Raw genomic sequence first — 14,145 nt, 5'->3', positions numbered from 1 at the left:
AGGTTTCCGATATGCGTCCCCCCCAATGACAGACTTGTTCCTACGCCCTTGTACACGAGTAAGTATACGTATAGTTTCTGAAATATACCATGAATAAATTAACAATATATATTTGACTAATTAATAATGATTGCCTAACAGGTAATGAATCTACGAAATAAGCTGCTGGTTAAAATTCAGATCTGGCTTGTGTCTGGCTAAAATTCCACACAAAAAAAAAACTTGTCGAAAGATTTTTCATTGTCTGAATAAATTAAACTTAGCTTATAATCATGATTTCCAGGAAGTAGGTTTGGGACAAATACAACTAAGCACAACTTTAGAAAAATTACTAGTGAAATTCAAATTCCAAAATACTTAATTTATCCCAAAGGGAAATTAAATGTTGTAACTCATTAATTCAAAATTAATGAAATTGTACAGTTGATGTTTTGGCTTACCGGTGGTGGTGTGATTCAGGAAAGAGTAGATGAAATATCTGTAGATGTTGTGACTGTACATCATGTCAGCATCCATTTGCCTCATGCTCTCACCCAGTGCTGCCACCCTGCATGTTGAAAGCAGAAAGAGGACGGTGACTAAACCTGGAATGCATTTTTTATTTATTTATTTTTTTTTAAAATCACGAAATGTGTGAACTCACAGGGTTTGGTAAACGGGGCAGGAGAAGTTTTTGGTGCTCAGGCAAGAGAGGAGGTCTGGATTGACGTCTGGCAGCAGGGGGAGCAGTTTGATCTGGTACCAGAGTTTGATGAATTCGGGATCATTCAGGTGATGTTGGGTCAGAGTTGGAGGCTCGTTCTCGTTGAATATCTCCTTAATGTCAGATGCCAGCTCCGCAAAGTTCTACAGGACACAAAAAAGCACTGACATGAGTTTTTGTTGGAGCAGTGACAACAGAGAATAATTAACAGGGAGTGACTGAGTTCACACTGAAGTCTCTTATGTTTAGAAAGTCAGAGAGGTTAATATGCTCACTGTTGTGGCAAACTCTTTGATCAGAGAGTTCAGACGTTCAGCCAGCTCAGTAATCAGTCTCATGATGGTTGCTTCAGTCATCGTCAGCTCACTTTTAGCAGCGCAGTGCATAATATGGGCTATACTCTCCACTACATCGGTCAGCTGAGGGCATCACAAACAATAAATGGGACAGAAGGTAAAGCAGGATTCTTTTATAGAGCTAAAATATCGAATACAAGTCAGAACCTCACCCCACAAGGGCTCTTATCAAGAGTGACGCTGCAGACATCCTGAAGTTCATCATATTCACTTTCCCCGCCATGTTCCAGAAAACTGCATAAAAACAGAATAGCACAACTTCAGACAAAGATGAACAATGAAATGATGTTTTTTCATCTCTAAAATGGCCAGAGGATGTGGGTGAGCAATTAAAGCTGCGCTAGGGCCTCAATTACACACTCAAACAAAGTGGCGGAAGGTTTTTCCATCTAAAGTTACACGGTCAATTCGTTTTGCTTTCTTAAGTTAAAAAAATAAAATAAAATAAAATGTACGTTTCTTACATCACTTTTGAAAGGTATATTTAGAAAATCTGATTAAAACACCACAGAAAACGACTAAACAAATATTTCACTATCTCTAACATTATTTATGTAATAAAATAAATACATTCCATTTAGCTTGTGATAAATGTATACTTTAAATTTTTGAAATTTTATTTATTTACTTAGTATTGTTTGTTTGATTTCATTTAATTTTGTTTGCAGGCTTTCATAATTAAACTGTTCAGCCACAGTAGTTGAGGCTGATTAGATGAATTTCATAGTAAATGTGTTAACAAAAAATAAATGAATAAAAAAATCACAAAAGTAGCAATGATACCAGGCTTCTACACAATTCACATTTTGACAAAAAAAATCTGAGACCAGGTGAAAGCCGTAGATTCCCAGGAGGTAAAAAGAAAATGTTAATGTATGTACACATTCTGATTTTCAAAAAAATAATTTTAAAAATGAGTACAAGTAGAGGAAACTTGAGTTTCAAAACTCAATTTTTCACCACATAAAACTTTTGAACCCAAGTAGTGTAAGTAGCTATAAATGCATGTTTACCCACCAAGTAGGTATATATTACCTACTTACAGTTAATATTGAATACATGTTAGAACAGTGGAAAGTACTTCCAGTGACAATATCTACTGTTTACTGTATGAATATTCACCTCAGCAGATAAAATATAATTAAAACAATGAAAACTGTTGATAAACAAAACGTTTTACCATACATTTATGGCTTAAACATGTTTGTACTTCATTAAGTGTCATAACTGAATGAAGGCTGGTGTATTATCCAGAAATTATACTCAGCTCTTTAAAGTTGCTTTTCTTTAAAATAATATGACTGAAGCAGAAATATATGGTTGTTGTTGTAGTTGATTATTATTATTATTTTTTTATTTTTTTTTTTCAAAAAGCAACTCAAGTAAATGTAATTACTTACTATCGACATCTGGACTACATTACTGTCAATTAAAAGATAAAATCCAAAATACAAACCAAGTCAATTTTGACGAAAGCTAAATGGACCAACAGACTAAAAGAGAAAAATCTTTGTAAAACAAAGAGCTCTTTGAGAGGGAAGTATGTGAACATAAAGTCAAATAAGCGAGTAATTAGATTAAACTTAGTCTGACTCACTACAGCTCATGAAAAGCGAGCGTGATGTTTTGGTGCATCAGGTCTCCGTCGTTTGGCAGGATCCTGCGTAGCAGTGGCAGCACCACCTGCTGGTACCAGTCCCCCACGTTGGTCACGTCAAACTGGGGGATGTCTGGGACCATGGGCGGTTCATACACGTCTGCCAGCTCAGCCAGAGTCCAGTTGAGCAGGAACTGAGCCAAAGTGGTGCTTTTTATTTCTGAAACATCTCTCTGTAAGACACACACGAGGCCACGGAGATGGGGGTGTGGGGGATTTAACTTCCTGTTGTCACAATGAAATGGTTAGCTTAAACGTCTCAGGATATGCTTGCGAGAGTTTATTTACCTGACGTGTAAAAGAAACAAATTCATGAGCAAAACTCCCAATTGGTCTGAAAGCCGTCATGAATCCATTTGTGATCTGTAATGTAAAAAACAAACGTTGGGAATTAAAGTCCTGTAGGAAGTTTTGTGATTTTTTTTTTTTTTAGACAGGGTTAATCCTTCTTTGAGTTTTTTCATTTCTACTTTACGGGTATGTGGTTGAACACATTACTCATGTACACCTGAGGAATCATGGTATTAAGAAATATTGTCATACCCATGTTTTTAGAGGAGTCGACAATGAAACCATTTACATCCATACTTTTGTTTTATGGCTCCAAACCAGAGGCAGTCCTACCCACTTTAGTGCCCTGGGTGAACAAGCACTGCACCCCCTTTAAATCATCATCTGACAACACACTCAGTTTTTTTTTCCCATTTGAAAAATATGGAACCAACTAGAATATTACTATAAACACCCATAGCAAGTCTCAAACAGACTGTATACCATGAAGTTAGAAGTATACAATACAAAAACAATACTATTGAAAATACATAAAAATAAAATAAGGCATTTCTAAATTGAAACAATAGTCAAATATTTTCAAAATTATGTGTACTATTGCAGCTCCAGGAGCTCATGCTGCCCTAGATGAGATGCCGCCCTGGGCAGCTGCCCACAACCCCATATCAGAAACCGATACTGCTTCAAACTGAGAGACTGTGAAAAAAAACAACAACAAGAAAACCTCTCCATTTTGAACAGATGCCAATCAAACTAACAAACAGGAGTTTAAACTGGTTGAATCTAACATAAGATAATTAATGTTTATACCACAAGGAAACAAAAAGCCATTAACTGAATATTTAAAAGTACCATGACATGCAGATCAATTTTTTTTAATAAACATTGTGATTTTATCCTCTACAGAATAAAAACCCAAATTAAAAGTTGGAGATATTCAAGAGTGGGACTATGTGACAGGAATAAAAGATAAATTTATTACAAGGTATTTTTCTGCATTTGTGTGCCTTTGAGTGTGGAGGCTACAGGTCTAACAGCCTGCTCGGTCTTGCCGCCGTTAGCGTGTGGTTTGTTGCAGGAAGAGCTTTTATGATGATATATTTTAGACAAAACAAACATGTTTCATTATTCATAGAAACAATTTGCCCCTGTGTTCCCACGCTTTCTGCTCTGTCTGCAAATGAAACATAAACAAAAACATGTCTCCTCTAGAACACACGTGTCAAAGTCAAGGCCCGCGGGCCAAATCCGACCCTCCACAGCTATTCCTGTGAAACAGAACTTCAACTAAATACAAAGAGGTGCATTTACCTCTTTGAGAGTGCTGTGTGGAGATGAATGACCAAATGGCACCACAGACGAGTTTGCAGGGCTGGGAGTTGTTTGCTGGCCGGACAGCAGGCTGTTGAAGACCAGGGTCAGGGTGCCGTTGTCTAAACCAGCCACCTCAGGCTTTAAGAGCAGCTCGGCCTTTTGTGCAGGAGAGAGCAGGTGGAGAACCTCCAGCTGTGACCAAAAACAGAGGGAGTGGTGTGACGGGACAAACAAAAACTCATATATCCCACAAGTGCTCAAACTCATATATGATAATGTTAAATGTTATGTAAAGTGAGACGGCCGTTTGAGTCATTTATAGGAGGTGAGTCTGACTCACCCCACTGAAGACCATGTTGAGGCTGGTGAAGTCCTTCATTCGGGCCATCGCTCTGAAGGCGCCAAAATTCTTCATCAGCCATTCTTCGCTGCTTTCATTTCCGTTTACACAACCTGCGCATAAAGTAAATATAAATACACATCAAGAAATAGGAGCAGATTTATGAAATTGGGGCAGGAAGTTTGAATAAGGACAGAAAAATTACATTAATGGCATCTTGGATCCCTTGGACCCCGATTTATTTTTTATTTTTGAAATTTATGAGTAAATTTTGAATAACTTGGCAACAAAAAGCAGTACATGACTATGAAGAGGCAGAGTGTTTATTTACAAAAAGAAACCCATCTAGTGTGTCATGCATTTCTATTCAACTCCTTGCAAACCTTAAAAAGAAAGAAAATGTAAAAAAAAAAAAGAAACAGTATAATCAATTAGCTTAAGATGTAATTACAAAGGCATTTGAGTGGCATTGCAGATAGAAAAAAAGGAGTACATTTTTGCCAAACGCCTAAACATTTTTGAGATTGTGAGAAATAATGTAGAAAAGACTTAGAAAATTTTCAACTTTTGAAACTCAATAATTTCTTCTCTAGAAGATTTCTGATATTAATCTCAACATTTTTGAGTTCTTTGGCAGCAGTGGAATCTCTTTTCTTTCTGTCTACAATGGTTCTAATATGCCATCTTACGTGACCTAATCTGGATTCCATTTGTGTTTAATCTAATCTCAAGATAACGCAGCTGTTCTGCGAAGGCTTCAGAGGTTAGCTAGAAAACATCAGGGATCAAACATGATGAAGACCAAGAAAGAGCAAACAGAACTGAACTTCAGCCACCCAAAGACAATAGTCTCTAGAAATGTAAAGTTATTTGAGTCATAACGCAAAATATTTTTCTTTTCATTATTATTTGTGTTGTGTGTTTTGTTTGTTCTGCTAATGCAGCGTTCTCTGTTTTTCTTGTAACTTTAGACATTATTTTGACTTTAATTGGGCTTTCCCACAAGTCATTTTGACAACTTTTTGCCTTTTTCTGTTTATATGCATATTTTTCTTATGTTGCTTTTATTTTCTCTAGCAACATTTACCTGCAACTCTTTCTCCAGACAGGAAGGGGTACATGAAAAACGTGTAGATCCACTTTTGTCTGACTGGATTCATCTCTGAAAAATATTGGCTGAGTTCTCTCACTCTGAAAGGCAAGACAGAAATATCAAAAGACATTTCCAAACAGCTACTATCACAACTAAAAATAAAGTTGAGAATTAAAAAAAATAAAGACGTACACAGTCTGATAAGTGGAGCAGCTGAAGTTCTTTGTGCTGAGGCAGGACAGGAAGTGTTTGGTGATGGAACCCAGCAGAGGTTTGATTTTGACCTCAAGCCACATCTGAACCAGAGCTTCATTCTGGAGCGGATCTGCTCCGGGGTTGAAATTCAAAGCTCCTTCCAGGCTCAGGACCGGCACACCGGTCATACTGGATTTCTGTAACAATGGTTAAAATGGATTAAAGTTTAAAGGCTTCTGAAAAGGTTCCAGGTAAGATGTTGTAAGTCTGTTTCCTAGAAGAGTGTCTGAAAGCACAAGTGTCATGAACTTGTGGGAAAAAAAAGAAGCAGAAAACAACAGTAACAACTGGTTTGGTCAGTCTGGAATATGCACGGCATTTTTTGTTGTTGCGTGCCAGTAGAAGTCATACCATGAAGGTGTACACGTCCATTGTGGCCTCAAGCATCACTTTCAGCCTCTGCATGTGGTCTTTTCCTGTGTCTGTGGACGGCAAGCCGACACACTGCAGGAAGCGGGAGGTCGTGTCCAGCTCCTTGGGATATTTAACAGAAAGGACAATTTGGTTACAACATTAAACAGCTTTATGCCATGCCTTGCAAAATCTATTGAATTCTGACATGTTTGTGTCACATTACAACAACAAATGACCCATGCCATTTGTTTGCTGGTATCAGAAAACAAAGTATGTGAAAATGAAGGACGAGTCAATGTTTTTTTTTTGTTTTTTTGTTTTTTTAAAAGACCCTCTACAAATCAAAATTTAAATGGTTTTGGTTTGTAAAACCATTTACAAATTGCAATTAGGTGTTTGCCAATTCCTGCTGGCTAGTCTGAAGGAACTGAGTGGGGAATATGTTGGGGAGTCAGGTGGAAGCTCTGATGCTTGTAAACTGCAGCTCAGAGGAGGAGCTTCGTTCTTGAAGGCGGAGCTAGGTCCACCTAGGTGTTTTGTACAGCTGAATGGTTGCCATGGGAGACTAAAGGATTTCTCAAACATGTATGAAAGAATCAAAGCAGCAGTCCAGGTATGTTTTTGATGAAGGAATAACATTATAATATGACCTAAAGCTCAAAATCATTGAATTTCCATAATGCTGCCCCTTTAAATATCATAATGACAAAACAGCATTGGATTGGGTTATAAAGAAAAATCTCAAGTTTCTCAAGAAATATGCTGTGCAATTCACCATAGCACAACTATAATCCTATCCACACTCGTCCATCAACATAATACCAGGAAGGATGAGGCAGCAAAAGACTTGATGGCAGGAAAACAACCTTAAACACATAAAAACAGCTACAGTGCAATAAATGGTTAGCTTAAAGCGCATCCCTGCACTACAATGGCTACCATGGCTAGTCCAAATGTAAATCTATGGAAAGACTTCAAAATTAATCATCATCATAATTCTCCTCCAGTTCAATTAAGTCTAAATTTCAAAAGAAAAATTATTTGGATGTTCAATCCCTACGTGTTTTGTTGATGTCCAGGAGGCGTACAACCATGACCCCGTTAACAAACAAGCTTGTTTCGCTCTATCCAATTTCTGAACAACCAAAACAAGAACTGTGTCTGCATTCTTGGTCCAAAGGACTGCCCATCATCACTGATCTGCTAGTAAGATTAGCCTTAGAAAAAACGGTGTCTGGCTTTGGAACCTAAAATTGTTTCACATTTGTTTCTACGTGGATGATTCAGTTCTGTTGACATCTTAAAGCTGTGGCCATTACCAAACCCTGAGGCCATTTGCCATTACACTCAGCTCATATTTGAGTCAACTTCTTGAAATCTAAGGCAACAGTTCTTTACCCAGGAAAGGCAGATTGTTCCTGACACATCGAGGGTCAATCTCTGGCTGCTTAAAAGAAGATTTAAAGTATTTTGGTATCTTCTGACAGAATAACTGCAGATACTTTGCTGCAGTTATGTTACAGTTTGTTGTAACATAAACGCAAAGCTCTTGGCTTACTGGTACATCTACATTCTGACCTCCATGAGATAAGGTCATGACCTATAGATGGACAGAAATCCCAAATGCAAGCAGCTATGAGGTAATCAGTGGTAATAGATGGAGTAGCTTAATCAAACCATTTGATTAAAATAACTTGATATTTTAATTTTCTCCTATTCTGAAATAAATAAACTTCATTGAAAGTTATTTTTCATGCATTTATTTTATTACTCTAGCTGAGATTTTTCTTCATTATTGACATGGCGTGTATTCCTTTTTATTTTCTTTGCACTTTTTGAAAATGATTTTGCCGTTACCTTGTTATCTACACCAGACTGAGCTTTATCTTGTATTTTGCTTTCAGGCAGATGAGGTGTAGTTCAAACAGTCTGTCACAGTTTCTATTCATTTTTCTGATGTAGGGTAACAATGTTCTGTCAGAGAATTTGTAAATATTTCTTAAATATTTCTCAGAATGCAAAAGAACTACAGGACCCATAAATGTCAGGAAATACACGTAAAATATGAAATATAAGTAATAGGATAAATGCATTTTCCTCTTAATCATGTTCAAGTAACGTTCACCTTGATTCTTGCTTTTTTTGGGTGTACAGTCTTAGAGGAGCCAGGAGACCCTCCTGCAGTCCATTTACAGATTTTCCCAGCAGAACTGTTATTCTAGGAGATGATTATTTGTGTTCTTGATTTCTCAACTCATCCACAGGTTTTTTCCAGAACAGGTTTGTCTTGCTCACATAACAAAGAGGAAGTGAACATGCTTTTTGATATTGGAAACTCAGAGTTCGCCTTGTCACTAAGCCAGTTATCCTGGTTTAAAAAAAAAAAGGTTTATAAAGATCAACGAGTGATGATGCTGTCACTTTTAAAAAAATCTCGTTGGTATGTGATTGGGGCAGTTTGACAACTGCTTACAACATCCTCATATGAGTCTGAACTTCGAAAATGGACTCCTTACCAAACACAAACATATTTATTTTTATTAGAGTTTGGGTGCACTTTATGCCTCTTCCTCACTTTATCATTAATTACAGTGCTGTAAAAAAGCTTTTGCACATTTTCTTCTGGCTTTGTTCTCATCACAATTAAATGTTTCAGGTGATCAAACTGGTTTCACCTGGTTTTAGAAATAGCTTTGTAACCCTTTCCAGTCTGATATAAAGAGATGACATTATTTTTCATCTCCTCTTGAATTTCTTTAGAGTATGATGAGTTTCTTTTTAAATGGTTTAGCTTGCTATATGTGGTAAGACAGGTGCAAGTTCAGCTTTATTTTTAATGTGGATGATGGCGGTTAACTCGTTGTTACCAAGATGATGGGATCTTTTTTTGTGTAGCAAGATTGGCCGGATTTCTTTTTCTCTTAAGTGAAATCATCATTGGAAGACAGTTTTTGTGTACTTTAGGTTATCTTTGTCCGATCTTAAAATGTTATTCCCCAGAAGAAATTGGGGATAAAATAAGTTTCTGGTTCACAAATATTTATGAGCTGCAAGAAATCAAACAGCTCTGACTCATAAATCATGAGAGAACAAAGATGGACCATTGAACTGAACTGAAGTAACTTTAAGTTCTGATTAGATACCTAAAAACATTTCATTATCAGTTAACACTAAAAGACATTTCTCCTGAAATAACTAATTTAACACCCATAAAAATAAATAGAACTCATTGGTTTCTGACTCACCTGACCGCAGCTTTCTGTTCCACATGTTGTATTCCTGCAAGTTTAATAGATGGATAAAAAAATTAGAGTTGAAATATGTCACAGCTCATCCCACTTAGAACAGATTGAAATAGTTACAAATCTAAAAGAACATTTAATGCTCCGCTAGCTAGAGATGCTTTATGTGCTTTCAAGACAAGAAATTAGACTTACCTTTGTGCCCTTGAATTTCCTGATAGGATGAAATAGAGTTTTTTGTTAGATTTTATACATAAGATAATGTTTACAGATTTGGTTTTGTCAAAGAACTATTTAATGAAAATAAAACATCTTATAATAAAGCATTTTTGGTTAACTGTGTTGCTAGATTATTCTGACTAACCTCTCACAGACATATGGTTTTGCAAAGTGAAAACCATTGGTATGAAAACTCAAACTTAATGTATTCTAATGTTATTGATACTAATCTGCCATGTTGTGATCACCCTGTGAGAAACAATGTCAAACTATTAAAAATATACACAGGTGGACAAAGTTGTTGGTTCCCCCTTTTTAATGACCAGAAAACACACAAGGGTCACCGAAGTAACTTGAAACTGACAAAAGTGATAATAAAAAAAATTGACTGAAAATTGGCCAATGAAAATAAGACATTGCTTTTGTAAAGTGGTTCAATATAACTAATGAAGAAGACCTGGGCAAAATTGATGATTCATCTAAAAAAGAAAACAGAAAATAATATGACCCCAGGGACATGTTAAACTAAGGCATGTCCTCTAATTAGCGTTGGAGGTGTCTCCAAGCTTCTAATTAGTCAGTCTGTGTATCCAAAGTGTAATAAGTAATCACTGTGCAGTTTGGTGACACTGTGTGTGCCACACTGAAGCAAAGGAGAGAGTTCCTCCCAGGAGATTAGAAAGAAACTGATAGACAAACGTGTTGAAGGTAAAGGCTATATGAGCATCTCCAAACAGCTTCATGCTCCTTTGACTACAGTTGTACATATTATCCAGATGTTTAAGGTCCATGGGCCTGGAGCCAACCTCCCTGATGGTGTTGTTGGCTACAGTCAAATTGATTTTAAAGGTGAAAGCCATTCATTGGTTGTTTGAGCCAAAGTGGACTTCAAGAGAGACAATAAAGAAAGACACCACTTTTAAAGAAAATCGTTAAAAAAAGCACGACTGGAAATGGATATTGACGAGCTACAAAGCTTCTGAGAGATTATCCTTCGCATGGATGAGACAAAACTGGAACTTTTTGGCAACGTTCACCAGCTTGACGTTCAGAAATGCTAAAATGAAGCATACGAAGAGAAGAAGACTGTCCCTACTTTGGTGGTAGCCTGGTCAGACCACCCCTTTACTCTGTAAGCGATATTTGAATTGAGAGGAATAGCGCAGGAAAGCAATGGCCAGGCTAGCCTTGAGGCTGCTTTTGAGGATGGGACCATGGGTACTTTGAAATCTCAAGACCATCAAGGGATTCTGGAGAGAAACGTGGTGCCTAAAGCTTGGTCTTATTTGCAGGTCATGGGTTTTCCAACAGGACAATGACGCAAAACACAGCACTAGAAACAGCCAAGAAAGACTAAGAGCAAAATTTTGGACTATTCTGAACCTGCTCCTGTGAACCCTGATCTAAATCCGTCTGGAGAAGGCACACTTCAACCCTGAGACAGCAGATTGACCTCAAGGAGACGACCAAATGACCTGTGGATAGGCGCAGAAGAAAAAAAAGATTGTAGGGCCAAGAAAACATTCTAGGAGAAGATTTTTTTTTAAAACTGAGTCATCTCTCCATCAGGTACGTTATGTGTACAAACATAGACTCACTTCTTGTTATGGTCACATATTTTAGAACACTGTTATCAGAGCAGAAGGATACACAGAACAAGGTGAAACTTAATCAAAAGTTTGATTTTTGAGAAAAAACCTTTTTAATTTCTATTTTATTTTAGTTGTCTTTAGCCCTTTTTTAGACTATTAGATTTCTGTTTGTCACTCTCTAGATATATGAAAGTTCTTAAACAGGACAAATAAGTAAACTAGTCACTTAAGTTTTCTTAAAACTAATTTTAAAAATGAGAGATTTATAAATAAAATAAAGTTTTAGAGAAAAAAATAAATATTGCTTTTTGTGTTTTTGAATATTTCCATTGAAACAACATAGGCTCGAGTTTTGTTTGTTTGTTTTTTTAGTGCAGTCAATAGTTAATTAATTTATTTGTTTTAAATCTGAATAATCTCACTCTAGCGCTGTGATTAATCAAGACTAAATTCATCTTTGTATGTTTAGAAAACCGGTTTATTGTCTCAAATCAAACATGTCTGGTGATTCCGTTTTCCAGGTTTTCATACCCAAGACGTTTCGTTTCAAACGTTAGTTTAGAAATGTTAACTATAAACTGCTTGGTCTTCGGTGGAAAGATAAATTCATCATTGCCAAACACCACCAAAGTACATACCACCTTGGTTTTATCCAAGCTGCCATCGGCTTGTTTTTGCCGCCGAACTCACCAGTGTGACGCTCCTCGCTCAGCTTTTCACTCACGCCTGCAACTCTATTGTTGACCGCAGTATAAGACCGTACAACGTACTTCTCTGAACTGGATAACCCTCCGCGGGAGAGAGGCTTTAGGTCAAAATATGTAACGCAGTCAAGTGTTTTGGACTTTTTAATTTAATTGTATGTGTCAACGTTGACAGCTGCAGGTTTTTATTTATTTATTTATTTTATTGTATCTTCAGGCATCCCAGTGTTTGCAACCTGTCTCAAAGATTCGGTTTGGTCCTATTTATTTATCAAAAGATAATAAAAGTAACAGTATTAGACATCAAATTGGATCTTAGCACCAATAGATTCCCAAAAAGCTGTGAGCTTAAAAAAAAGGAAAAGAAAAGAAAAAATCTCATACAAGAAATAAACATTGGATTATGTTTCTCTAATGTTCTGCCACAGGTCTTTGCAGGATACTTCTTAAAGGTATGACTTTCAGATACTGTTTGCTGTGGGGTAGATTTTTTTTTTTTAAATCTGACACTTCTTTATTTAACCTTCATTCATTCACTTTCATCTAGTTTTTATTTCCTTTCTTTTTTTTTAGCAGACTCAACAAAATAAGCAGTTGTGGTCAGAGAGAACAACTAGAGGACAGGTGAACCAAGAAGCAGCCAAACTCAAAAGAAAAACATGTAACCCTCCCACGGTCTTAAGAGACGAGGCCAAATGAGCTTTTTAACATGTACGCGATCTGGTGGGATGGTACTGACCCTGTGTGCGCTTCTAGTTTTTTTTTTTTTGGTCTGGTTTCGGGAACCATTGATCAGAACCATCTCTGATGGAAACTTTTGTGCAACACTATATCTTTTACTAATGATGGAATTTATTTTTACAAAAACAACATACTGTGTTAGAATGAGTCATTAGATTGTTTTGAGCTTTAAATATAATCTGAAGAACAAATCATGACAGATTTTTTTTTTATGTCTGTGAAGTTTGATTGACTGTGTTTTGCTTGAAGACAAACCACCTGCTCTTACCAGTTGTGGCTCCAACGAGGTAAACCAGCAGGAATAGGTAGCGTGATTTCATAATGTGACCGGTCTCATGGGATCAGAGGGCTTTGTGTTGAAAATCACTAGAGAGGGAACAAGAAAGAGCTGGTCACAATGAGTCACTATTCTCTGAAAAGCAATTGTTGATTTACAGGGTTAGAAACCGGCCTTTGGCTATTAAAACATGCACTATTTATTTTTCTTTACTAAACTCAACAAATCACAATACAATTACATTTTCTCGCAGAGGTGTAACACCTCTTGAAATTATGTATTTCAAAGCCTGATAAATGACAGCAGGGCTGAAGGCTTTGTCCATCCATTGTCGCCGTCCTTTCACCTTAATGCCTGTGTTTTTCTTGTGAGCAGTAGTCGGGGAGTGGCAATCAGATATTTTACAGTCAATGTGGCATAAAGAGGCCTTTAACACCACAACAAACACATCCAAAGACAATAATAGATCTATGGAAAGAATGCTGAAACTGTACACCATTCAGCCCTCTGACAATGGGTGTTGGGACATCTCATAGATCTTTGTAAAAATGTTTTATGTTCATTATCTCTCTTGGTTCTCTGTCTGTCAGAAAAAGATAAAAACTATGTGAGTTATTTCGAAGGCAAGCAGTGGCGTAATGGGGCGAGCAGTAAAATGTACGTAAAATTTTAAATGTTATTTAATTTCCTGGTTTTATGAAGTGATTAACCCATGGACACAAAAGTTCTGTCATTGTAGCATGAACAACAAGGTTCTTCACCAAAATTGTGTTTAGTATGTTTTATATATAGATCATGCTTTGCAGTACAATAACATATCAGCTATCAATAGTCTGTCAATCGTGCTAAACAATGCATTAGTTATAAACATATATTTATTAATCATGTTCAACTATTTACTTTTTCTGCTCTTCTAGATTAAAATAAAAAAATAAAAAAATAAACCCAATTTGACAAGGAAAAATCAGATGGAATTAACCTCAGTTATATATTTGATATCTTTATGG

General features: G+C 36.6%; 1 protein-coding gene across 13 annotated transcripts in view; it reads right to left on the bottom strand.

Moving 5' to 3' along the window:
• mslnb (mesothelin b) overlaps positions 1-14,145 on the bottom strand; it is a 55,482-nt gene that overhangs the window by 36,780 nt on the left and 4,557 nt on the right. For all 13 annotated transcript variants that reach the window (XM_015051636.1, XM_015051642.1, XM_015051648.1 and 10 more), the window contains exons 2-15: positions 13,130-13,227; positions 9,801-9,819; positions 9,609-9,642; positions 6,361-6,483; positions 5,947-6,146; positions 5,749-5,852; positions 4,662-4,774; positions 4,319-4,513; positions 3,005-3,079; positions 2,657-2,889; positions 1,212-1,293; positions 979-1,122; positions 644-846; positions 441-547 (exon numbers count right to left, since the gene is read on the bottom strand). In XM_015051636.1, coding sequence (XP_014907122.1) covers positions 441-547; positions 644-846; positions 979-1,122; positions 1,212-1,293; positions 2,657-2,889; positions 3,005-3,079; positions 4,319-4,513; positions 4,662-4,774; positions 5,749-5,852; positions 5,947-6,146; positions 6,361-6,483; positions 9,609-9,642; positions 9,801-9,819; positions 13,130-13,181 — 1,684 coding nt within the window. In that variant the 5' untranslated portion in view covers positions 13,182-13,227. The remainder of the gene's footprint in view (positions 1-440; positions 548-643; positions 847-978; positions 1,123-1,211; positions 1,294-2,656; positions 2,890-3,004; positions 3,080-4,318; positions 4,514-4,661; positions 4,775-5,748; positions 5,853-5,946; positions 6,147-6,360; positions 6,484-9,608; positions 9,643-9,800; positions 9,820-13,129; positions 13,228-14,145) is intronic.

This window comes from Poecilia latipinna, unplaced genomic scaffold (genome assembly GCF_001443285.1).
Source record: "Poecilia latipinna isolate Pla-1442-1.1 unplaced genomic scaffold, P_latipinna-1.0 Scaffold1057, whole genome shotgun sequence".
NCBI classification, from domain to species: Eukaryota; Metazoa; Chordata; class Actinopteri; order Cyprinodontiformes; family Poeciliidae; genus Poecilia; species Poecilia latipinna.
Note: the sequence above shows the minus strand (reverse complement) of the source record. Positions and strands in the feature narration are given on the sequence as shown.